Source organism: Pocillopora verrucosa, chromosome 13 (genome assembly GCF_036669915.1).
Source record: "Pocillopora verrucosa isolate sample1 chromosome 13, ASM3666991v2, whole genome shotgun sequence".
NCBI classification, from domain to species: Eukaryota; Metazoa; Cnidaria; class Anthozoa; order Scleractinia; family Pocilloporidae; genus Pocillopora; species Pocillopora verrucosa.
In genome coordinates this window covers 4,589,480-4,616,667 of record NC_089324.1, presented here as the reverse complement: position 1 = coordinate 4,616,667, position 27,188 = coordinate 4,589,480, and the positions used below count along the sequence as shown (strand labels likewise).

General features: G+C 36.8%; 1 protein-coding gene across 4 annotated transcripts; it reads left to right on the top strand.

Moving 5' to 3' along the window:
- Nucleotides 1–718: 718 nt before the first annotated feature.
- LOC131776542 (uncharacterized) lies at nt 719–25,457 on the top strand. 4 transcript variants are annotated; one of them, XM_066160132.1, is made up of 6 exons: nt 17,423–17,878; nt 20,486–20,532; nt 20,569–20,866; nt 21,927–22,244; nt 24,097–24,417; nt 24,688–25,447. In XM_066160132.1, the coding sequence occupies exons 1-6, from the start codon at nt 17,650–17,652 to the stop codon at nt 24,909–24,911; spliced, it is 1,437 nt and encodes a 478-aa protein (XP_066016229.1). In that variant the 5' UTR covers nt 17,423–17,649; the 3' UTR covers nt 24,912–25,447. The 4 variants fall into 4 exon arrangements, with proteins under 4 accessions (XP_066016227.1, XP_058948729.2, XP_066016229.1 ...); XM_066160130.1 differs by lacking the exons at nt 17,423–17,878; nt 20,486–20,532; nt 20,569–20,866; nt 21,927–22,244; nt 24,097–24,417 and adding exons at nt 719–1,129; nt 7,238–7,612; nt 8,729–9,046; nt 10,904–11,332 and having other exon boundaries at nt 24,688–25,457; XM_059092746.2 differs by lacking the exons at nt 17,423–17,878; nt 20,486–20,532; nt 20,569–20,866; ... (1 more) ...; nt 24,097–24,417; nt 24,688–25,447 and adding exons at nt 719–1,129; nt 7,238–7,612; nt 8,729–9,046; nt 10,904–11,332; nt 11,611–12,315.
- The last annotated feature ends 1,731 nt before the right edge of the window (nt 25,458–27,188 follow it).

Here is a 27,188-nt window from a genome sequence, read left to right as displayed (position 1 = left end):
ACAAACAAACAAACAAAAAAACAGATGTTCCAATGTCTTATGTTTACAATTAAAATAGACCATTCTCGATTTTGAATATTAAGAAAATCGAATGGGAATGAAACAGGAGACAAAGAAATCAATAGCAAAAGTTTTGTTTTCGAATGGTAAAAAAACAGCATCGCATCTGTTATTTTCAGCGACGTTGTTGGTTTTACAAGTTCCCGGGCATGGTAGGCATTCCCATCGTTTCAAGAGAAACCTTTTTACTCCTCCTGTCAATATCGAGAAACAAATATTTTCATATTGCACTAAGGCTCTTAAAAGCTCGTGAAAGTAGAGACCTCGACAAATACCATGCTTCGAACACTCATCTCAGAGCTCTACAAATCGTCACATACACACATACACCCTCTTAGAAAAGTAGATAGATTTCTGGTCTCGCCTAAGACATTTAAACTAACTTCTTCGATACTTCGTCAGTTCTGTGTTTGTGTCGCTCATTCCACAAGTCTAATCGCTGATCTCTTTAAAGTGCTGAGAAACAGGTGAAAGCATTATTTTAATTTTCCCAGTTTAATTTACCACGATGAAGTTTTCAAGTCACGTTCTGGTTTTGAGATTGCCATCTGCCTGATCAGTGCTAAGTGTTTACTTTGGTCCCAGGCCCTTATAGAAGAGTATTTAAAAAACGTGCATAGACACTTTCGCTTGATTATCTTCCGCGATCACCGTTGTAAACATTTTTAAATAGCCAAAACCGCAAAACCGAAAATCCCAAGGCCCCTCCTCTACGAGACGCAAGTATTTATCTACAACCATTTCAAAATTCGAGCAGGCCCAGAAGGTTATCTTTTTAACTCTTTCCGGTATTTCCGAGAGGTTTTGATAAAGTCCAGATAAGTGAATTGATCTATGATTGCGAAGGAAGTTCTATTACTTTTTGTTTTTTGTGGAGTGGAATTTACCTCTGCCACATCGGAACAATGGGAAAAGAGAACGCAATGCCGTAACCAAAAGGTAATTTGTCCTTGCAAGGACAGGCGAGGAGTGGATGGACATGTGCTTGTGGTAACGTGCAGTGATCAAAACGATCCAAAAATTCCAGTTTGCCGAGGGAAAGCTTTATACTCAGAGGAGTGTGGAAAAGGTGAGCTTGTTGCAATTTCAGTGCAATTTAAGGTTTATATTTAAATTACGGTGCTACTTTAATGTGATTTGTTTAGCTTAACTTTGTAGAGATCTCTTGTGATTTCCTTAAAATACAAAATTCTGCAAGAGAAGAGCTTTAATTTTTGTTGAACCTGTTCCTTTGGGCCCTAAATCTCTCCCTGGGGAGGATGCTCAAGGAAAGTGCACATGTGCACAGTGGTGTTTAAAACCTTTAACTCCTTAGATCCAATCAGTAATTCTTCCTACTGACTGCCAATATTTCCTGTGTACTAAGCAAAGCAGATATTTTCATTTAGCCAATTAGCTTGTTGGTTCTCTCGGCTTGTTTGCAAGATAACATATAGGAATCATATAGTGAAATTACTTGTTTTCAATTCGGGGTGATAAATGGTTAAAATCCTGACAAGGAAAATTTGCTTAATGTTCAAGATCTTTCTGACGTTGGCAGTTGTTTCGTTTCCTCTTATGACTTTAGTCTATTTGTCTATCAAGCAGTTTAGAAGCTTGTCAATCCACAGGCGACCCAAACTCCAGCTGTGAGATGATCATCTTGCGCTATATTAGTCATGGCAGAATTATAAGAGTTTGTATGAGAATATTTACGACCGTTCTAAGGAATTAAAAATAGTTCAAATTCTCAGGTTTTCCACGTACATAAGAAAAGCATAAAAAAGGGCTTTTCTTACGTACGTTGAAAACCTCGAATGGACAACCCGCTAAAATGGGATATTTTCATCAAAGTAATTAGTAAGCGGTCAGATAACAAGTAATGGCTGTGGAAGTAAGGCGAGGTATTATTATTGAGAATTTGAGCTATTTTTTAGTTATTATTTTTTATTAAAAAAAATTAACAGCTATGTTAGCGTACAGAAAGTGGTATGTTGCTCGCACCAATCAAATCGTTTAGGGTGTGTATCTCGCACCAATCAGATCGCCGCATTAGGATATGTATCTCGCACCAATCAGAGCGCCGTTTTTGTTCTTTGGTTTGAGAGGTGTTCAAATTTCAACGAAGAGGGGTTCGGAGAGAGCGGTTCGTAAATTGGAATCATCTTTTAGAATGAGAAATGTTGGCTTTTCTGTGTTTTAAACGTGTATTTTACCGCGCTTTACGAGAAATGCGATACTACTGGACAGATAAAAGATATCAGATTACCAATAGTAAACGTGTTGTTCATGCTGTGAAAATGATGGATAGTTGTACGAGAGAAAAGGGAGTTCTGTGCACTGTAGCGCGATCATGGTTATTGTTCCTTCACGAGGAGAGTGAGAGGAAACATTTTGAATCAAATATTGCTAGACTGAGGTGTTGGTGAATTGCACCAAACATTTTGATTTGAGCAGTTCTTTAACGGCAAGCTGTGTTGCAAGATTCATGATTTGTTGAGTGTGCCGATTATATTTTTCTGGATTGGTTTGCTCGGTGCTATCTCTAAATGAATATCTGATTAAAATCTCTATAGTCGATTTTGTGTATGTTTTCGATGCCTGGAAAAAATGATCTTGTGGGGTCGTTTGTGTTTGACCGAGGACGATTTCAGATACCATCGTTAGCATGTTTATTTGATTTTGTTATCTGGAATAAATAATTTACGGAGGTAAGTTATTATGATGTGATCTACTAACGTCGAAAATATTTCAAGTCAAAGGAAAAGTTTTGGTCTCGGTCTGCATTTTTTGTCAACAAAATAAACACATACCGCACCGCTTAAAAGATGATAACACGGACCACGTGCAAAGCTGTCAATTGTTTCTCGAATGTTGCGCGTGTTCAATATTCAATAGTGACATCTCATTGACATCTACATCCAATTTAATTACGTTGGTGAAACCTGTACAGACATCACACCAGCCAACTCGCGCGCAGAGTGAGAAAACTATATGAAGGCTTGAAATTATATTACGATCGATTTTCATCAAGAAATGGGCCAGGAGTATTCCACAATAATGCAAATAATCGTGAAAGCTGATCGCGGAAAAGCGATTGCGTGACACTCGCTAAGTTGTAAGATGACATGTTATCACATACCAGACGAAAAATCTCTTCAGATTCTCAGTCTGCATTTTGTACCCACTATGCAGTCTGTAGTCTACATTTTGTATCCGGTCTGCAGTCTGCTGTCTGCGCTTTGTACTATAGTGGTTAAGCAAGATAACGGGAACGTCACCAGCACGTACAGCAAAAATGTCGATAAGAAACTGGGTCGAGAACGCCGTCGCGTTGTGTTGAAAAATGATTTAGCAGTCGTTGCAAGAGAATCCTCACCTTAGCTTTTTAAAGATCACCATCACCTTTGAATTTTCGGTTTTATAGACCACTCTAAAGAAAACGAAATTATCTTCTTTGAGAGTTATGTAACAAGCGCAAACAGAGGATAGTTATAAATACCATAAACTATTAAGTTATAGATAAATCCACATGGGCGATTAAACTTTGAAACTATTCCATTCCAGTTTAGTATCGAGTTTGCTGATTCATCTATCAAATTTTGAAGCCCACTAAATTATTTTTTTCTATGATTTGTGTCGCTGTCATTTCGTTTTTGTGCTACTAGATTTCACCACTACTCGTTTTTCTTCATAATTTGTAAAGGATAAGTTGGAAATCGTCGTCGTTTTTCCCCCTTGTTTACTGAATACTTTTCTCAATCATGACAGTACATCTCTATTGAGCACTACTTTCTTAGAGTTGAAATGCATTTTGAACGGAATTATCAGGAGTTATGGGGAGACCATGTAGAAACCAAGCGACCCAAAGATGAAGTTGTTTACGATGAGTTCCTATTTATCCGTGAAAGAATGAAATTAACTCAGTCTAGTCACCAACGAAACTGTTAGACTTAGGATTAAGACTGTGTTTCAGTTTCATTTTTTTTCGTTTTTGTTTGATTTATTCTTTTTAAAACGAATGAAGTCGTTCAAGACTGAATCAAATTAATAGAGGGAATCATTAATCATGATAAAGAGGGAATCATTAATGTTTTCGTTAAGTCAGTATTGCCTCGATTTTCCAATATACAATGATAGACAGTAAATTTCACTTTTCACCCACAATTACCTCCAACCTTCTCTTTTGAACCAGAACCAAAAATTATATATGTTTAAAACACATGACATCATCCACCCTTATCAAATGTAATGGCATAATCATTTCAATTGTAATGCCTTCTTATCCCAACGTAACTTTGTTACTTTGCTACATTAGCGAACACTGAACTACTGCTCGTACTCTAAATATGACAATCAACTACAAAATTCCCTGAACCAGATAACATTAAACATAATCCAAAAAATCATGTAAGTCATCTGTCAATTCACGAGTTTGCTCACAGAGCACTTTGATTGTTCTTTGGTTTGAGAGGTGTTCAAATTTCAACGAAGTGATAGGGGATTCGGAAGAGAGCGGTTCGTAAAATGGAATCAGCTTTTAGAATGAGAAATGTTGGCTTTTCTGTGTTTTTAACGTGTATTTTACCGCGCCCTGTGAGAAATGCGATACTAATAGACAGATAAAAGATATCAGATTACCTCTAGTAAACGTGTTACCCATGCTGTAAAAATGGTGGATAGTTGTTCGAGAGAAAACGGAGTTCTGTGCACTGTGGCACGATCATGGTTATTGTTCCTTCACGAGGAGAGTGAGAGGGAAAATTTTGAATCATATATTGCTTGAGGTGTTGGTGAATTGCACCAAACATTTTGATTTGAGCAGCTTTTAAAGGCAAGCTGTGTTGCGAGATTCATGATTTGTTGAGTGTGTCTATCATATTTTTCTGGATTGGTTTGCTCAGTGCTATCTCTAGATGAATGTCTGATTAAAATTATCTATAGTCGATTTTGTGTATGTTTTCAATACCTGGAGAAAGTGATCTTGTGGAGTCATTTGTGTTTGGCTAAGGACGATTTCAGATACCATCGTTAACATGTTTATTTGATTTTGTTATCTGGAATAAATGATTTACGGAGGTAAGTTAATTTGATGTGACCTACTAACGTCAAAAATATATCAAGTCGAAGGAAAAAGTTTTGGTCTCGGTCCGCACTTTTGTCAACAAAATAAACACATACCTCTTAAAAATATGATGTCACGGACCACGTGCAAAGCTGTCAATTGTTTCTCGAATGTTGCGCGTGTTTAATATTCAATAGTTACATCCACTTTCATAAAGTTGATAAAATCTGTACAGACATCACACCAACCAACTCGCGTGCAGAGTGAGAAGACTATATGAAGGCTTGAAATGATATTACGATCAATTTTCATCAAGGAATGTTCCAGGAATATTCCAAAATAGTGCAAATAATCGTGAAAGCTGACCGCGGAAAAGAGATTGCGTGACGCTCGGTAAGTTGTAAGATGATAAGTTATTACATACCAGACGAGAAAACTCATTTAAACTCTCAGTCTACATATTGTACCTACTCTGCAGTCTGCGGTCTACATTTTGTATCCGGTCTGCAGTCTTCAGTTTGCATTTTGTTCTAACAGGTATCCGTGGCACCAATGCAGTTTATTTTTGGTTACATTTATTCGCACAACACACACAATCCACCAAATGTTTTATTGAAGAAGGAAAGCGAGTTTACCCTAAAATCTTTCATCTTGGTTCCTCACAACAGAACTTAATATTTTCTGTCTAAAGCATAATATGTATCAAGTAACGTGTTATTTTTTGCCATGGCAAACACGTCAAGTAGCCAAGAAACAGAAGGTGCAACGAAGGACAAGTGCAATTGGGAGGTTAAAGGTTAAACCAATTGGGTCAAGACCAGAGTTCTGTTGGGGCTTTGCAACACTGATGCAGTAGTCGTGTGTTAATTAACACACCTGGTTATGGGTTGCTACAAAGAGTGAGCCAGTTAGGCAAGGCATGCAAGATATGCTGATCATGTAAGCCATTGCGAAATAAATTTTTTTAAGACTTTTAAGAAAATTTCTTTGGATGGAAATATATAAAAAATATTATTAAACGTTTGAACGTGTCCTTTAGTAGCATGTCGTAATGATGTGGAATATTGATCAAATGAAGCCTTTAAGTGCTACTGTGGTTCTTTCTTTATCCACTCCGAGCTTTCGCCGTTCTACGGCATCATCAGGGAGGACGATAAAATATTTGCGCTATGGTTTTAAACGTTGGAGGTGCCACTGTAAATTAGCATAGTGTAAAACTAGCCAGTAGGACGCATGAAAACTAAAAAATGTTATAGTTAAGTATCGTTTTGCAGCTGGAAAATGCATGCAGAATGAGAGTCATCATGCATTGTGTGGTACAGATGTTTATAAGTTCATAATTAATCCTTTATTCATAACTTAGTAGTATTATAGAAAGCAACTGTTACATTGACAGTAAGAGAAATTTGTAAAGCATGAAAGGATTTACTTTAACCCACAACTAGTAAGCAAAATAGGATGAAATAGCATTGTTCTTTAACCCTTTAACCAAGATCAAATTTGTAATTCTTCGCACTGTCAACTGTACAATTCGCACAATGTTTGGTCAAAGATTTTAGTATTGGATCAACTAATTATCCCCAAATTAACATTTTTCTTTATTCTCATCACTCATCTGGTTGATATTGTATTGATATTGTGAGGAGAAATTCTGTCTTGGTCACTCATAGGAGCTGAAGGGCTAAGTCACAAAGAAATACCTCAGGGTTCTTTTAATTAAAAATCATTTCTATAGCTTGTCTCTGTGCCTTGCATGCCTTGCTGCCTTGTGTATTTTGTAATACTCTTGGTCATTTGCATGTCCAATCAGTAGAAAATGATTTAATCAATCTGTTAAAGGATATTGTTGAAAGATATTATTTCAGATAGGGTATGTTGCATGCAAAGAGTAATTGCAATAGTTGTATTCAGTATTGTAAAGAAAGGTTTCTTGAGCAACCTAGGCTTTTGAATTGTGTCATTAATTGTGGATATTCAAGCAAAATCAGGGTAACCTGTGGTTATTAACTTCATACATTATCAGAACCAACTCTTTTTTAGTTTGAAATAATATTAAATCATTCAGTTATTTGCAAACTATCCAATTCACAAACTAATTATAATGATTAATTGATTGATTGTCTTCTTATTTAGTGTACTTTTCATCAAAAAGGCACAGACGTGACACAGGAAATTGTAATAATGGAATCATTCCAGGATCCCCTCACCCCTCAGATGATGCAGACCCCTATATAAATATGACCTCTGGATCTACCATAACAAGAGGTGTGGATGACAGCTACACATTTGAATGCAAGGTCTATTCAAATTTTTCGGCAAATGTAACTTGGCTGATTAATGGCAAACCTATTTCTCTGGATGGAAAAAATTGGAAATACCGACTTACATCCTGCAGTCGAAGTTTAGAGGTCAAAATGATTTCAAAAGAAGACGAAGGAAACTACGCATGTGTTGTGACAAATGAGAAGGGGAAAAGTTATTCAGCTACAGCTAAGTTGTCCGTGAAGGGTAGGTAACCATGCCTGAGGTCTGTAGTATAATCTTTAGAGCAAGGTTTTCTCCCCTCGCCCATAAGACCCAAGTATAACACATGCCTGTAGCTGCCAGCTTGCCCTAAATAGAAGGGAAAAACTATTATCCTTAAATTATGGTGCAGACTGAGCAGGGTCAAGTGCTATATTTAGCGTTATCTCTCTATTGTGTGTCAGACTGGTTTAGAAAACTGTTGTCTTCAATCATATGAAATGATCTCATAAGACTGACACATATTAAAAGCAAACTAATAAATTTTAAATTGATGCTCCTCATTAGCACACTTCAACACAGAATTTGAACAAATGTGAGATTTGACCAAACATAAGATTTGAGCTCTTCTTCACCTGAGAAAGCAAAGAACAGTTGGAGATGGATGATAATAGAGTTTGGGTTAAAAAAACATCAGAGAAGTTTGGCAGACCTTTCCGTAAATAGGGTAATTATTGTGGCAGGGCTGTGGCCATGTATTGTATTTCTCAAGACATTAAAAGAGCTACAATGTCATCTATGCATTCAGCTGGATAATGGAATTTGTGAAAAAGTAAAGATATAAGCAAAGTTATTTTTAGGACCTGAAAAAAGGTACAGACATAAATAAAAATTTTGAAAGTAGATTGATGCAGATTTGATATGTTTTTGTCATGATATATTTTTACCGCTGCATTAAGTACTGGGGTATAGGCTATGAAATCCCTATTATTTGCCGCATGGATTGAGTAAAATTTTTGTGAGACAACCAAATTTTGGTAAATTGCATTTAACTGTTGATTGAAACATTCGCAGCCATCAGTTTAATTTGAGAATGGAATTTTTGTACAAACCTTACTGCATTGACCTTACTGTACAGGCTATAGGTTTTAATTCAATCTTAAGGAGCTATGAATGTAGAAGAGTGAAAAAATTAAAATTGCTTGAAAAAAGTCATCAAATTTGCTTACAAAACATTTTGTTGTTGGTGCTGATGGACTGGAACTGCAGGATTAAATACAATGAAATCTATTATCATTGAATACATTGACTTGGCTTTGAATACGAGGAAAAGGTTTGAGTAACATTTGATTCTTACAAAGTTGTCTATTTTAATTTTAGTACCAAGAGGCCCAGTTATAGAGTATGCAAAACTTGATGGTTTGGACACAGCTTACATTGGAACCACAGTCAACATAACTTGTAAAATCCAAGGCTTTGATGGTGTAATTGGCTATTTCTTGAAGAATGACATAATGGTAATGGAGGATGATGAACTACAGAAGTATGAATATTTCAAGCCAAGAGTAATAGTTACACCTCCCAACTATGTTTTCCATCTGGAAATTAAGAATGTCACCATGGAAGATGCAGGAAACTACACATGTAAAGCTTCCAAATATGGACTGAAATCAACAAAAACATTTCTTCTTGAAGTTGGTATGGTAAATGACTCTTTCTTGCATTTATTGAGGTTTTTTTTACACAGTACCATCTACTCTGTGTGGTGATGTATCACCTGCTAATTTTTATGAACCCCCAATCTTATTCTGCTTCCCTTCAGAAATACATGCATGTCTGCAAAATAGTATCCTCTACTTAATGTGTTGCTATTAACATTAATTATATGTTCTCATCAGCTGTTTTCGTAAGTGTGTTGGTATTCATTTTGGTCATGCCTGAAGTTAATGGTCTTATAAGATAAGATTGACTCATTCATACTTGTGATGACTATTTCTCATTCCTGACTTTTATACATTGTAAATCTAAAACATCTGTTTGTGTGGATTTTATCAGGAAATCTGCAAGGGAATTTCACTGTTTTCATGATTTGGAAATAAACATAGCCATTTTCAATAGTTAGAGAAGAAATGAAAAGCCTTCAACAGAATATGGTGCTGAGTTGAAAGGGACTAGAGTTGGGTTAAACACTGTTGAACTAAAAATGTGTATTTTCAAGGGGGATTGTTTTCCAGCTCTGAAAATTCCTCCCAACTGAGCTCCCATAAGACAATGAAGCAATATCACAGTTTTTACAATTAATTGTTTGGGGATTTTTCCCTTAATTTAATCCTTTCATTCCCAGGTGCCACTAGTTCAAGTAGTTTCTTCCAACACTAATCCATAATTTTTCAAGCAGAAAGGTGATGACAAAAAAGGAAACATATAAACTTAAAACAAGTATCTCAGAAGACCTTAATTTAAAAAATGTATTTGTAGACAGTGCAGAGAATTGATACTTGGATCCAGGAGACCTCTTTAGCACACCTAGGCTTGACCCTGTCACTCTCAGGAGTGGCCAAAGAGGAATTTCTCCTCACTGAATCAATACAATTTCAAGAAGAAATGAAATGAGAAGAAAGAGGAATATTCACCAGGTTATACTTTATTGTCCTCTGCCTAGATTCTCAGAGCTGAAAATATTAAAAACTTATTGGATACAATATGGAGAACTGATTTGTAAATCTTGTGAGTTGATTTATTATCTGTGTCTTCCAGCTGCATTACAAAATTTTATGATATGTACGATTCATGCATGCACAAAAGATCAAATTTTCCTCTGTCATTTGAAGTTCACACTTTTGGTTTCACAAACCAGCATTCCTGGAGACTTCTTTAGCTTTAATGTTTTGTTTACTCATTTTAAGTCATGTGATAATAATATTTTACTGGAGAACTGATGTTTCTTTCAACTCTCCTCTTATTTACGTGCATATTTATATGCATGTATGTACTGTATGCATTTACCAAAGGAACATTTACAAACAGTAAGGCTGGAAATTGTCTTGAGACTTGAAATTGGTAAACAAAATATGCAAGCTCAAGATTTCTGCTGTAGAAATCATTTTGGTCACCATGGCAGGTAGAGAAACATTTTGGCTACTAATTTTGCAGTCTGTGAGAGGTGCCAATTTGGGAACCTGTGTTTGGATAATATGAAGGAAGTTGTGATTTTTTGATTACTTCATGTTAATGCTCCAAGGTCAAATGAGAAAAACATTCTCAGTGTTGTCCTAAATGAATTTATTTCCTTCTCCTTGAATTCTGAAGTACACTTTTCTTTCTGTGAATATTTTATTTCCAAGGACTAATCAACTGTTTTTTTCTGGCCACCAAATAGTGAATCCATACAGGGTTTAGCTCAGAGCTATACAGATATACCTTTTTAACTTGTATGTTTTATTTTCCCAATGGAAAGCTAAAGGAAATTCCCCCCTTTATCTTTTGTAAATTATGTGTTCATTGGGAAAATAGACGTAAAGGTATAGGTAACTGTTGTTTTGTATTGTATTGCAGAACCATGTCCAGCGGGTTTTTATTGCCCTCCAGGAGGACGTGGTCGCATTCCATGTCCTCAAGGAACATACCAGCCGAACATTAGTCAGACATCTGAACAGGCCTGTAAATCATGTCCAGCAGGTTTTTATTGCCCTTTAGGGGCAACTAGTCTCATTCAATGTCCAATAGGAACATACCAGCCAAACATTAAGCAGACATCTGAGCTAGACTGTATAGTGTGTCCAGTCGGTTTTTACTGCCCTCCAGGAATGGCTAGTGGCATTCCATGTCCTCAAGGAACATACCAGCCAAACATTGGCCAGACTTCTGAACAGGCCTGTAAATCATGTCCTTTCTTTACTAACTCATCAAAGAATCCAAGTGGTATGCGACCAAATGTATATGAAGCTGACTGTCCAGGAGAAGATCCAAGTATTACAAGTAAAGGTACTGCATGGATGTGTAAATCAAAGTTAGAGAGAGCATTTTTCCCTACTTGCTTTTGTGAATCTGTTTCAAGAAACGGTCTGCAACTTAGTTCTTCAACCATTCAGATAAAGAAAATGAAACTGTAACCACTGCTTGTGCTTTGGTCTTTTCGTTTGGCCTTTGAACCCTAATGGTATCTTGTGATTTGAATTTCATAAATATATATGTATATATTTTTTCTTTTTTGACATGTGTAATTCAAATTACTCATTTTATTTTCCATTTGTTTTAACCAGCATTGACTACAATATCACAAGATGTCATGAAGATTGCCATAGGCATGGGTTGCACTTTTTTATTATCATAGTTGTAGCATCTCTTTCATTATTCATTGCAAAGAGAAATGTTGGCTGTGGTTCTCTTCCTCGAGACACAGCCATAATCCAGAGTGTTTCCCTTGCCAGCCAATGTTAAGTGAGAATGGAGATATAGAGAATGCTGAGTGTGCTGAAGTTATGAGACAGTTGCTAGAAATAGGTATTCAGTAACTTTTTGCAATGTCTATTACAACAATCTAATCTATACCCAGCTGATGATTTAGCAAGAAAGTACTTAAATGAAAGCTATTTAATCTGTTAAGTAACCCCAGCCCCCTTTCAGGAATTGAATCAAAAATTAAAAAGACAAAAATTAACGTACACTGTTTGGTTCTTTCAACCTGGCAAACAAGCATATTGTGAAACTATGAAATTCATTTGCTGCTTGCTTTTAAAACAGACGATGTAATTGTCTTGCTTTGTTAAGAAGACTAACAGTGTGTAGCTGTAGACAAAGTAAAAGTTAATTATGAGCCTGTCATGCTAGTAAGTTTTGAATGACAAGTAGATGTGAATCGTAAGTAGATTATTCGTTCTCGATTTCTACGTACGACAGCTGATTTTGGCTTTTCCCCTTTTTTAATAGTAAGGTAAATGTTGAAATTTATAGAATTAGTGATTTAGAGCTAATTTTTTAAATAAATTATATTGCATTAAGAAAGTTCAATCTATACAGCCTCTAAAATTAATTAATTTTTTGCATACCAACAAAAATAGGAAATAAGGGATCAAGCCTGGAAAATTTGGCAGCATGCGACTGCATGAAGAAGATTGTACTTGTAGCATGCGCGGCTGGCTGCATCGTGGGCACATCTACACAGCGCTTGCGCAAGATTTGCATAAATCTCAGGAGCACTCTCCTCGAGGTGAATTTGTTTGATGCTTCGTTAAGCATGCGTAGTCAGCTGCATTACAGGCGTATCCACGTCACCGCGTGCTGAAGCACAACGCGTGCGTAATGCGCAGAATCGAAAAGTCTCAGGGTTCGAGGCTGGCGCACATCGTCCTTCTGGGATCTGCACCTTGCTTGGGGTGGAGTACTTCTGCAAAGATGGTGCATAGGGTACCAATTTCCATCGAAAGTGAGAAAAGCACTTTTTTGGTCAAAAACAATGTAGAAAGAAGACAGCTGGTGTGGAAAACATTCATTTGGTAAACTCTTAGACCGCAAAAGATTAATGGGCAAAGTTTGAAAGAAATCGAGTTTTTGAACCGAAATGCTCCGGACAAAGCCAACTTAGGGAGACTGCGTCCAAGAATCTTATATTTTACTGGGCAGTGTGGGAGCGCATTAAAATTGTCCAGTTCTAAATTTTCTATAGCAAATAATCTTTGACATATGTTGTTTTAGAAACTAACAAATTGCTCTAACTCGACATATCAACAGTGCCAGAAGTTTCTGACCTTACGGTATTTTTCACCGATCATAAAACACCCAATATTAAGTAACTCGAATGGCGTGTTTCAACCCTTTTCCTTATATATTTCTGCGAAATTTACTGTTCAAAATACAGACGAAGAGTTGTGGGTTTGTTTTATAATAAAAAAAAAATACAAAAATGAGGAAGCAAAGGAAGTCCAGGCATTTAAAACCCTCTCTTGGTCAGCCTCGTTTCCATATCTGATGGCGGCTTCAAATGGCTATGAGCCCTTATTTCCCACGCAAAATTAATTTCAATCTTAAAATATCCATTTCTTAAAAGGAGACCCTAAGCAAGCATAAAAGTGAAATTTGAGCCAAATCAGTTAACCTGCCTGTCCGACCTGGTCCGACAGTTACGGACAATCGCTCTTAACCCTTCAACCTTTATGAGTGACCAAGACAAAATTTCTCCTAACAATGTCAATACACTATTAAGTGATGCGAATGAAGAAAAATATCAATCATGGGATTACTAATTGATCCGATACCAAATTCTTAAAACTAACATAATGAGAATCGTTTGCCAAACAGTAAGGAGAATTACTAATAAGATCTTGGGAGTTTAAAGATTAGGTGATATTCCACTGTTAGTTTTCTTAATTAATTATGCATCAAAGAACTTGCTTTTGTACTGAGAGAATCGTTTCCAATAACGATTTTTTACAATAGTATTTTAAAGAAACTAATTCAGTAAAAAGGCGACTCAAACTCTTTGGAGAGACAAAAATAAACACTGTGCATTTACATTTCATTTCACTTTCTAGAGATTTTCAGATCAAGATACGTGATTATTTTTTCCCTTTATTTTGTGCTTAATTCATAGCAGCTGTACAGTTCGTCATATCTATCTTTAATATCATATATATCGACACTGCCGTAGGTTGGTTTACCTGTGAAGAGACTACCCACCTCCAGCCTTGTCGCACTTTTTTTCTTGCTCGCTCTCGCCCTAGGCCCTCACGCGGCTCACGCTCCTTTCATATTCCTCTCATACCTCTTCCGTTTGCATGAAAGGAATCGGAACTACCTGCTTTTAATCTAGCGAAGCATGGTCGGTATTTTCTGATTTTATGTTAGTTCTACTTTTGGCCCTTACAAATCCTTCTGGATTCCACCTACACTGTAAGCATTTTCGCTTGCAGTCTCTCGTCATAGTTTCCCTTCCGGCCCTCATTACTTTTACCAATGGCCGAAATAACACGCTAATTACATTAACAAAACTTCTATGATACACCAGAAAGGATAAAAAAAACTTAAAGAACTTGGTAAATCTTTGCTGAGTGACCCTTGGATAGCAAGGACTTATGTCATTACGATTAGACTGGGCGCGAAAACGTCGTAATTTTCTCGTTTCCGCATCTGCCCAAACGACAAGACACAGCAAAATATTTTATGGTTACTGACTTTTTCTTCAACTGAAGGTTAACATTTTTCAATTTTTATGCCTATCGGCTGGGTTTTTTTTGCCGTTTTGCGGCTAACGGTTCCCCATTAATTGAGACCCTCGAAACGAGTAGCCACCAGAACACAGGCAGATGTCCGTTGTTGTTTTTCTCTCACGCTAAAAATAACAAAGCGTATCAACAATCGGAAACAACTTAGAAATTCCAGACCAGAAACAGCAGATCTGAAAATAGCACAACGTTGTGCTTTAATTATAAATCACTGAGGGTAAATAGAAAATTACCGGAAGGGTATGAAAGGAACCTCGATTTAAAGAAAGTTTCGAATTATCGGAGTTTCTTTACCAGAAATCAACTGAGTCAATGCTCTGTTCGGGGAAAACAAAAACGGCCTACACCTAATCCCAACTTAGATATTATCGTAGATGTGATAAATAAATAGGTTCTTATCTGTACTATAATAGTAAGAAATTGGATGAATTTGAAGCCCACGAGCACAGACAGATTTCCGGTTTTCGTTTTTGTTTCGTTTATTAATAAAATCGCCGTCATCGTTTTTAAAACCAACGATTTCCTTTCAGTATGATTGATATTTGATTCCAAAATGATTTGAACCGCGAACGTTTTGTATTTTAACCAGTTTAGTATCACAGGAAGTCCTCAGAAGAAGATAATACAAATTAGACATATCTGAGCTGTAAGTCTGCGAATTACGATACGATCCGTTGTCCCAGCGGATTTGGACCCCCCTAGATTTGGACCTCCCGGTCCAAATCCGCTACCCCCCACCGCGGATTTGGACCCCCCAACAAAACTGAGTGAACACATCATCCTTAACGTTCTAGTAAAAATGGATGATACTTTTCGTTTCAATGCGTACTAAAGTATGTTTTTAATTCAAAACATGCGTATCGTTAATGCATACGAACTGGCATCCCGTCGGATGTTTCTTTTGACCAGAGGAAAATGGGCAAGAATTTAGTTTAATGTCTGGAGAGAGGTCGTTTTGAACCTTTTCCGCGATAGTCGAACACCGCTAGATTCAATGAGAGACAAACTTGTGACACTAATTTATTTTGTCATTGTCCAATGCCTGAGTGTTGGGACGACATGGTACAGTGCGAGTTGTGCGAGGAAAGGTTACACATGAGCTGCGTGGGATTTAAGACTGCCCCGGAGGACGAGTGACTCTGCATTGTCTGCAGATTGACAGACTCTAGACGTCTTCATAATTGTTAAGGTGTTATTTAGGATCCCTCAACAGTTAATAATCGTTAAAATTAGAAAATAAGATTGAGTTCGATGTAATAGTCTCCACTTTTGTTAAGACGTTGACATTAATGTTGATTTGCATCTGAAAATAAGCTGAGAGTTCCAATAGTTCAGAATAGAAACATTTTTACTTATCATAGGCTTTACGAACGACTTGTAATACGAGTAGTTTCTTCGTTCTTATTCAAAAACTGTTCAATGTTATGATTTTAGAAAATGAGACTGAGTTATTTCAGTGACTGGACGCAATAGTCTCCACTATTGTTATGACGTTTCGTACCAATGTTGATTCGCATCAGAAGAAGCAAAGATTTATTGTAACAATTTCAATAGTTCGAATGCAGTAGTTTGTTCACATCTAATTCTTGCGTATACTGTTCGACTCGCTATAATGAATGCGGTAGAATTGGAACGAAATGGCTGTTGTTTTTTTTTACCTTTATTGAGGAAATGTTGTGTTGTGATTGAAAATAACATCGACAAAAAAGCTTGCAAATAGAATTAGTTACCAAATATGACAGAAAGGATGCTTAAAAGGAAATTTTGGTAGGGGGGTCCAAATCTGCGAAGGGGGGTCCATATCCGCTGTGACACCGTCACGGAAGTTGCTTTGATAATGCTAATTTATAGCATCCTTTTTCTGTATGGATTCAAGGTCACAAAAGACCACATCTGTTCGAATCAACCGTCTTTTGACTTTCCTTGATCGAATAATCAAGCTGTACAACTGCGATTTAAATCAAGGTCTGAATCAAGTATCCAGAACAATAAAGAGGATTCAAATTTTTTATACGATTTGTGGTGGTCGTCCGAACTTCGCTGTTCCCTTCGGCAACGGTTTTTTTTCCCAAAAGGTAGAGAAGTGATAATCAGAAACAAGTTCCGCGTTCCTGGCTAAGAAACAGCAGATCTGAAAATATGAGGATAGAGTTGAACTGAAAAAATGACCTGAAGGGTCTGAATATTATTCGATCTGACGGAATTTTCAAGTTATCAGTATTTCAAACTAGAAGTCAACGGAATGTATGCTCTTTTCGGGAAGAAACAAAATATCCGGCACTTACATTCCAACTTAAATATTTTGGAAGATATCGATGGGATAGAAATACCTGCCTTTGGTTGTTCGAAGGCTCGAAAGCGTTATCCACCAGATAACTCTCTGTCCTGCTCGCAATACTGAATCACCATACAGTAAACTATCAAAAAGTTGTTTTCGTCAAGAGATGGTTATACAGCCGTTAAAGTCATCAAATTTTCCAATTTTCTTTTCAATACAAGGTATCCTCTGAGAAGTTCTTCTCTCGTGAGAAGACTGTGAGAAAGTGTACAGTGACGGGAACTCGTAGCAGAACTCGACGGGGGCGGCATTCCCACCGTTTGAAAAGAAACCTTATCGAGAAATAAATATTTTAATGTTGCAGTCAGGTCCTTAAGACCTCTTAAAAGCAGACACCTCGACAAATATCATGCTTCAGACATCCCCTTTAGTATCACAGGAAGTCCTCAGTAGAAGATAGGCTGATTTAGCAACAGGACGGGAACATCAGATGCGGGGGAGAGCGAGCGGATTAGTCTGGATTCTGTTCTAATTTGACCATATTTGGGTATTTGCACTGCGCGTGCCGTCGTCAAGTGAGGTTCCGTTGTCTTGCTAAATCAGCATAAGCAGCGTAAGCATTTTTTCCTTCAGATCCCAAAGATGAAACTGTATTTTGGAATTGTTGAGAAGAGTCCTCTACGAAGACGCAGGCTTCATCTAAAACCATTTCGAAATTCTAGCAGGCCCAGTCTTTCCGGGAATTCCGAGTAGGTTTGATAAGATCTAGGCAAGTGAAGCGATCTAGACAAGTGAACCGAACTATGTTTGCGAAGGAACTTCTACTGTTTTTTTTATTTTGCGGAGTGGAATTTACCTCTGCTTTATCGGAACAACGGGAACAGAGATCGCAATGCCGTAACCAAACGGTATTTTGTCCTTGCAAGGACAGGCGAGGAGTGAGTGGCCATGTGCTTGTGGTAACGTGTAGTCATCAAAACGATCCAAAACGTTGCCCAGGGAAAGCTTTTTACTCAGAGGAGTGTGGAAAAGGTGAGCTTGTTGCAATTTCAGAGCAATTTAAGGTTTATGTTAAAATTATGGAGAAATAAGCTTAAGCTTGTTAAGCTTAACTTTGTGGAGATCTCTTGTGAGAAATTTGTTTAGCCATCTAGTGGACTGTATTGCCCAATTAGTTGTGAAATTGGAAAAGTTAGTGATGTAGGAGGAGGGTTACCATTTCATTGTAGTAGTGAGGCGAAGATCTTAAGGACCGTCATTTTACGCCTTCCTTTGGTCCTATCGAGAAGTTTTTTATTTCACCTCGAAACTTCCGCTTTCAAATTATAGTTCTGAGATTTATAATTGATTTGATGTCACTTGATGAAAGTAGTGCTTAAGGAATTGCAGTAAAAAAAAGATGAATGACGATAATAGAGATAAGGTAAATTGCCTCATTCCTATCAGATTCAAGGCCTTTTTTAACCCTGTAACTCCCAGAAGTGTTCAACATGTAACTTCTCCCCACAATATTCATACATTACTCAGCAAACAGGTTATGAGATACCATACAATACTTTATTTTATGTGAAGTTTATGCTTAACACAATCAGCTTTAAAAGTTTACAGATAATTCAGGGTCTTTGTAATCCTGATCTAACATTAAATTCTTGTTACTAAGTTACAAGTAGATATGTAGCTGCTAGAGGGGCGAATCTTCAATTAGATCATGGGAGTTCTTTGTATAGAAGTTTCATTTACATACCTGCTTGCTGTGGTGAATTTGCTGGCACAATTTGCAAACAGGATTTCTGACTTACAGTATGGCTGCTTGTCACACCCTCTTTGGATTGTTTTTGTGATTCACGACTATAACCAGGTCTTCACATAGTGAAATATTAAACATTTCAAAATAATAAATGAAAGTGGAGAGGCATTCATTATTCTTATTTACCTCATGTACAATGCAAATGCCAGAATTAGGTCTGTTGAGCGACCCAATCTATTTATTGTAAAAACGAGCACATCCTTGACAAGGAGAATTTGCTTAATGTTCAAGATTGTTTTGAAGGTGGCAGTTGTTTCCTTTACTCTCATGACCTCAGTCTCTTTGTCTCTGATCAAGCAGTTTAGAAGCTTGTCAATCTTAGAGGTAACTGGAGGTTTTGCCCATTGCAAGTTTCCCCCTACCGCCTTAAGAGTTCACCCCCTGACGGAAAGCGAGTTTGCCCTCACCTTCACCAGTTTGCCCCAAATCTTTGGTTTCTTACAGCAGAACTTATTCCTTTTCTGTCTAAATCATAATATGTATCAAATAACATGTTACTTTTTTGCCATGGGAAACATGATAAGTACCGTAATTTCCGGTCGTTTACCCGCACGGCCGATTACCCGCACCGGCCGATTATTGCATACGGCGAAAATAAAAAGTCAACAGATTACCCGCACTGGTGGATAACCCGCACGTTGTTATTCAACTTTTTGGTGGCGAAAACGTGACATTAAGGTGATACATTTCAGTCTTTTAAAAGTTGTCTGATCCAACTTTCGAAAACTTGAAAGCGTCTTTGTCGAGTTTAAAGGTCAAAGAAATTCAGACGCGTGCACAATTCTGTGTCAATATTAGCATGTACTTTATTGATAAGATTATACAGTAAAAACACTAGCGGCCCATGCCCAAATCTCAACGTTTCATACTTGACAGAATGCGAATTTGTGGCCACATTTTGTGCGAGCGATCGTTCAGCGCCTTGTTGATTTGTTGAAAAAAAGCTGGGTGAGTATTAAAAGTTGAATTATAAAGTACTGTCGGCGATTTCTGAAAAAATCGATATCTCCGGTTCTATTGGGCCTAACAAGTCCCTTAAAACGGGAAAATTCTCTTTAGCTCAAGCTAGTGTTAAATGGAAATTTGTTACTGATGCGCCGGATATCTATGGATAATTTTTGTCACCATCAAGGTTTTGTTTTCACGCGTGCCGATAATAATTTGTTAGTCGCGCAACTAATTATGCGTGAAATAAACTCGAGTCGGCACCATGTTTTCATGCCGCTTTGCGGCACTATTAACACAATAAAATTTACTTGAGAGGTGGAAACGCATGTTGGTGATATATTTTTTCAATTCAACTACCACTGGATTTTAAAATTGTCACATAACCCGCACCTCCTATTACCCGTAGTTGCGCGCGTTTAATGCAAAATCAACAGATTACCCGCGGATAAACGACCGGAAATTACGGTAGCAAACACTAGCTCCACTGAAATGACAAGTGTGAATATCAAACTGCTACCTTGTGTGTTTTGTAACAATCTTGGTCATGTGCATGTCCAATCAGTAAAAAGTGATTTAACAAATCTTTTAAAGGTATTATTGAAATTCATTATTTTAGATAGGGTATGTTATATGTAAAGAGTAATTGCAACAGTTATATTCAGAATTACAAAGATGGGTTTATTGAGCAACCTAGGCTTTTGAATTGTGTCATTAATTGTGGATATTCAAGCAAAGTCAGGGTAACCTGTGGTTATTAACTTCATACATTATCAGAACCAACTCTTTTTTAGTTTGAAATAACATTAAACCATTCAGTCATTTGCAAAATATCCAATTCACAAACTAATTATAATGATTAATTGATTGATTGTCTTCTTATTTAGTGTACTTTTCATCAAAAAGGCACAGACGTGACACAGGAAATTGTAATAATGGAATCATTCCAGGATCCTCTCACCCCTCAGATGATGCAGACCCCTATATAAATATGACCTCTGGATCTACCATAACAAGAGATGTGGATGGCAGCCACAGATTTAAATGCAATGTCTATTCAAATTTTTCGGCAAATGTAACATGGCTGATTAATGGCATACTTATTTCTCTGGATTCCAAACTGAAAAGGGAGAAATACAAATTTGGATCCTGCAAACAAAGTCTACATGTCACACAAATTTCAGAAGAGGACGCAGGAAACTACACATGTGTTGTGACAAATGAGAAGGGAAAAAGTTATTCAGCTACAGCTAAGTTGATTGTCAAGGGTAGGTAACCATGCCTGGTCTGTAATATAATCTTTGGAGCAAGCTTTTCCCCTCACCACTAAGACCCAAGTATAACACATGCCTGTAGCTGCCAGCTTGCCCTAAATAGAAGGGGAAAACTATTATCCTTAAATTATGGTGCAGACTGAGCAGGCTCAAGTGCTATATTTAGAGTTATCTCTCTATTGTATGTCAGACTGGTTTAGAAAACTGTTGTCTTCAATCATATGAAATGATCTCATAAGACTGACACATGTTAAAAGCAAACTAATAAATTTTAAATTGATGCTCCTCATTAGCACACTTCAACACAGAATTTGAACAAATGTGAGATTTGACCAAACATAAGATTTGAGCTCTCCTTTGCCCGAGAAAGCAAAGAACAGTTGGAGATGGATAATAATAGAGTTTGGGTTAAAAAAACATCAGAGAAGTTTGGCAGACCTTTCTGTAAATAGGGTAATTATTGTGGCAGGGCTGTGGCCATGTATTGTATTTCTCAAGACATTAAATGAGCTACAATGTCATCTATGCATTCAGCTGGATAATGGAATTTGTGAAAAAGTAAAGATATAAGCAAAGTTATTTTTAGGACCTGAAAAAAGGTACAGACATAAATAAAAATTTTGAAAGTAGATTGATGCAGATTTGATATGTTTTTGTCGTGATATATTTTTACCGCTGCATTAAGTACTGGGGTATAGGCTATGAAATCCCTATTATTTTGCCGCATGGATTGAGTGAAACATTCGCAGCCATCGGTTTAATTTGAGAATGGAATTTTTGTACAAACCTTACTGCATTGACCTTACTGTACAGGCTATAGGTTTTAATTAAATTTAAGGAGCTATGAATGTAGAAGAGTGAAAAAATTAAAATTGCTCAAAAAAAGTCATCAAATTTGCTTACAAAACATTTTGTTGTTGGTGCTGATGGACTGGAACTGCAGGATTAAATACAATGAAATCTATTATCATTGAATACATTGACTTGGCTTTGAATACGAGGAAAAGGTTTGAGTAGCATTTGATTCTTACAAAGTTGTCTATTTTAATTTTAGTACCAAGAGGCCCAGTTATAGAGTATGCAAAACTTGATGGTTTGGACACAGCTTACATTGGAACCACAGTCAACATAACTTGTAAAATCCAAGGCTTTGATGGTGTAATTGGCTATTTCTTGAAGAATGACATAATGGTAATGGAGGATGATGAACTACAGAAGTATGAATATTTCAAGCCAAGAGTAATAGTTACACCTCCCAACTATGTTTTCCATCTGGAAATTAAGAATGTCACCATGGAAGATGCAGGAAACTACACATGTAAAGCTTCCAAATATGGACCGAAATCAACAAAAACATTTCTTCTTGAAGTTGGTATGGTAAATGACTCTTTCTTGCATTTATTGAGGTTTTTTTTACACAGTACCATCTACTCTGTGTGGTGATGTATCACTTGCTAATTTTTATGAACCCCCAATCTTATTCTGCTTCCCTTCAGAAATACATGTCTGCAAAATAGTATCCTCTACTTAATGTGTTGTTATTAACATTAATTATATGTTCTCATCAGCTGTTTTCGTAAGTGTGTTGGTATTCATTTTGGTCATGCCTGAAGTTAATGGTCTTATAAGATAAGATTGACACATTCATACTTGTGATGACTATTTCTCATTCCTGACTTTTATACATTGTAAATCTAAAACATCTGTTTGTGTGGATTTTATCAGGAAATCTGCAAGGGAATTTCACTGTTTTCATGATTTGGAAATAAACATAGCCGTTTTCAATAGTTAGAGAAGAAATGAAAAGCCTTCAACAGAATATGGTGCTGAGTTGAAAGGGACTGGAGTTGGGTCAAACACTGTTGAACTAAAAATGTGTATTTTCAAGGGGGATTGTTTTCCAGCTCTGAAAATTCCTCCCGACTGAGCTCCCATAAGACAATAAAGCAATATCACAGTTTTTACAATTAATTGTTTGGGGATTTTTCCCTTAATTTAATCCTTTCACTCCCATGTGCCACTAGTTCAAGTAGTTTCTTCCAACACTAATCCATAATTTTTCAAGCAGAAAGGTGAAAAAAAAAGGAAACATCTAAACTTAAAACAAGTATCTCAGAAGACCTTAATTTAAAAAATGTATTTGTAGACAGTGTAGAGAATTGATACTTGGATCCAGGAGACCTCTTTAGCACACCTAGGCTTGACCCTGTCACTCTCAGGAGTGGCCAAAGAGGAATTTCTCCTCACTGAATCAATACAATTTCAAGAAGAAATGAAATGAGAAGAAAGAGGAATATTCACCAGGTTATACTTTATTGTCCTCTGCCTAGATTCTCAGAGCTGAAAATATTAAAAACTTATTGGGTACAATGTGGAGAACTGATTTGTAAATCTTGCGAGTTGATTTATTATCTGTGTCTTCCAGCTGCATTACAAAATTTTATGATATGTACGATTCATGCATGCACAAAAGATCAAATTTTCCTCTGTCATTTGAAGTTCACACTTTTGGTTTCACAAACCAGCACTCCTGGAGACTTCTTTAGCTTTAATGTTTTGTTTACTCATTTTAAGTCATGTGATAATATTATTTTACTAGAGAACTGATGTTTCTTTCAACTTCCCTCTTATTTACATGCATATTTATATGCATGTATGTACTGTATGCATTTACCAAAGGAACATTTACAAACAGTAAGGCTGGAAATTGTCTTGAGACTTGAAATTGGTAAACAAAATATGCAAGCTCAAGATTTCTACTGTAGAAATCATTTTGGTCACCATGGCAGGTAGAGAAAAATTTTGGCTACTAATTTTGCAGTCTGTGAGAGGTGCCAATTTGGGAACCTGTGTTTGGATAATATGAAGGAAGTTGTGATTTTTTTTATTACTTCATGTTAACGCTCTAAGGTCAAATGAGAAAAACATTCTCAGTGTTGTCCTAAATGAATTTATTTCCTTCACCTTGAATTCCGAAGTACACTTTTCTCTTTGTGAATATTTTATTTCCAAGGACTAATCAACTGTTTTTTTCTGGCCACCAAATAGTGAATCCATACAAGGTTTAGCTCAGAGCTATACAGATATACCTTTTTAACTTGTATGTTTTATTTTCCCAATGGAAAGCTAAAGGAAATTCCCTCTTTTATCTTTTGTAAATTATGCGTTCATTGGGAAAATAGACATAAAGGTATAGGTAACTGTTGTTTTGTATTGTATTGCAGAACTATGTCCAGCGGGTTTTTATTGCCCTCCAGGAGGACGTGGTCGCATTCCATGTCCTCAAGGAACATACCAGCCGAACACTAGTCAGACATCTGAACAGGCCTGTAAATCATGTCCAGCAGGTTTTTATTGCCCTTTAGGGGCAACTAGTCTCATTCAATGTCCAATAGGAACATACCAGCCAAACATTGGCCAGACATCTGAACAGGCCTGTAAATCATGTCCTTTCTTTACTAACTCATCAAAGAATCCAAGTGGTATACGACCAAATGCATATGAAGCTGACTGTCCAGGAGAAGATTCAAGTATTACAAGTAAAGGTACTGCATGGATCCCTAAATCAAAGTTAGAGAGAGCATTTTTCCCTACTTGCTTTTGTGAATCTGTTTCGAGAAACGGTCTGCAATCTAGTTCTTCAACCATTCAGATAAAAGAAAATGAAACTGTAACCACTGCTTGTGCTTATGTGTTTTCGTTTGGCCCTTTGAACCCTAACGGTATCTTGTGATTTGAATTTCATAAATATATATATATATTTTTGACATGTGTAATTCAAATTACTCATTTTATTTTCCATTTGTTTTAATTAGTGTTGACAACAACATCACAAGATGTCACCAAGATTGCCGTAGGCACGGCTTGTGCTTTTCTTATTATCATAGTTGTAGTCTCTCTATCATTGTATATTGCAAAGGAGAAACATTGGCTGTGGTTCTCTTCCTCGAGACACAGCCATAATCCAGAGTGTTTCCCTTGTCAGCCAATGTTAGGTATGAATGGAGATATAGAGAATGCTGAGTGTGCTGAAGTTTGAGGAAGTTGCTAGAAATAGGTATTTAGTAACTTTTTGCAATGTCTATTGCAACAATATAATCTATACCCAGCTGGTGATTTGGCAAGAAAGTAGTTAAATGAAAGCTGTTTATTCTGTCAAGTAACCCTAGCTCCCTTTCAGGAATCCAATTAAAAATTAAAAAGACTAAAATTAACGTACACTGTAGGTTCTTTCAACTTGGCAAACTAGCATATTGCGAGACTAAGAAATTAATTTGCTGCTTGCTTTCAAAACAGACGATGTAATTGCCATACTTTGTTTAGAAGCCTAACAATGTGTAGCTAGACAAAATAAAATGTAATTTTAAAAATAAAATGTAATTATGAGCCTGTCATGTGAGTAAGTTTTCAATGACAAGTACACGTGAATTGTAACTAGATTATTCATTCTCGATTTCTACGCATGACATCTAATTTTGGCCTTTCCCCTTTTTTAATAGGAAGGTAAATGTTGAAATTTATAGAATTAGTGATTTAGAGCTGATTTTTTAAAATAAATTCTATTACATTAATAAAGTTCAATCTATACAACCTCCAAAATTGTATTAATATTTTGCGTATTTGTTGGCGGAGCTCGTAGCGTGCGCGTAGCTCCATACTAACAAAAACTGGTAATCAGGGATGATACCTGGAAAATTTTAATTGTAGCATGCGCGGCCGGCTGCATTGTGGGCACATCTACACCACCTTGCTCATGTTCATGGCACGTTTCAACACAGCGCGTGCGCAAGATTTGCATAAATCTCAGGAGCACTCTCCTCGAGGTGAATTTGTTTGATGCTTCGTTAAGCATGCGTAGTCAGCTGCATTGCAGGCGTATCCACTTCATCGCGTGCTGATGCACAACGCGTGCGTAATGCGCAGAGTCGAAAAGTCTCAGGGTTCGAGGTTTATCTGGCGCAAATCACCCTTCTGCTCCTTGGGGTGGAGAACTTCTGCAAAGATGGTGCATAGGGTACCAATTTCCATCGAAAGTCACAAAAGCACTTTTTTGATCAAAAACAATGTAGAAAGAAGACAGCTGGTGTGGAAAACATTCATTCGGTGAACTCCTAGACCACAAAAGGTTCATGGACAAAATTTGAAAGAAATAGCTTTTGAACCGAAATGCTCCGGGCAACGTCAACTTAAAGCGACTGCGTCCAAGAACCTTATAATATTTTACTGGGCACTGTGGAAGCGCATTAAAATCGCCCAGTTCTAAATTTTCTGAAGCAAATAATCTTTGACAAATGTTGTTTTAGAAACTAACAAATTGTTCTCACTCGACATATTAACAGTGCCAGAAGTTCCTGAACTTACGGTATTTTTCAGGGATCACAAAACACCTAAAACTAAGTAAATCGAATGGCGTGTTTCAACCCCTTCCTTTATATTTTTTTGCGAAATTTACTATTCAAAACACAGACGAAGGGTTGTGGGCTTGTTTTTTGATAAAGAGATACTAAAATGAGAGAGCAAAGGAAGCCCAGGCATTTAAAACCCTCTCTTGGTCAGCCTCGTTTCCATGTCTGATGGCGGCTTCAAATGGCTATGAGCCTTAATTCCCCACGCAAAATTAATTTCAATCTTAAAATAACCATTTCTTAAAAGGAGACCCTAAGCAAGCTTAAAGTAAAATTTGAGCCAAATTAGTTGACCTGCCTGTCCGACCTGGTCCGACAGTTACGGACAATCGCTCTTAACCCTTTAACTTCCGTGAGTGACCAAGACAAAATTTCTCCTTACAATATCAATACACTCATGATTATGCGGGCAAGTGATGAGAATGAAGAAAAATATCAATTATGGGATTACTAATTGATCCGATACCAAATTCTCTAAACTAACATAATGAGAATCGTTTGCCAAACAACAAGGAGAATTACTGATGAGATCTTGGGAGTTGAAGGATTAAGTGATATTCCAATATCTGTTTTCTTGATATATTATACAACAAAGAACTTGCTTTTGTACTGAGAGAATCGTTTTCAATAACCATTTTTAAAATAGTATTTTAAAGAAACTAATTCAGTAAAGAGACGACTCGAACTCTTTGGAGAGACAAAAAAACACTGTGCATTTACATTTCATTTCACTTTCTTGAGATTTTCAGATCAAAATACGTAATTATTTTTTCCCTTTATTTTGTGCTAACTTCGTAACAGCTGTACAGTTCGTCATATCATGCTATCTGTAATATCATACATATCAACACTGCCGTAGGTTGGTTCGCATGTGCCTGTGAAGAGACTACCCACCTCCCGCCTTGTCGCAC

Bases quoted from the DNA above. Each gene is read 5' to 3' on its own strand.
- LOC131776542 (XM_066160130.1), top strand. From the start codon at position 895: ATGATTGCGAAGGAAGTTCTATTACTTTTTGTTTTTTGTGGAGTGGAA. The intron at 1,130-7,237 runs GTGAGCTTGTTG...CTTCTTATTTAG, and splicing joins CTCAGAGGAGTGTGGAAAAG to TGTACTTTTCATCAAAAAGG. The intron at 7,613-8,728 runs GTAGGTAACCAT...TTTTAATTTTAG, and splicing joins AGCTAAGTTGTCCGTGAAGG to TACCAAGAGGCCCAGTTATA.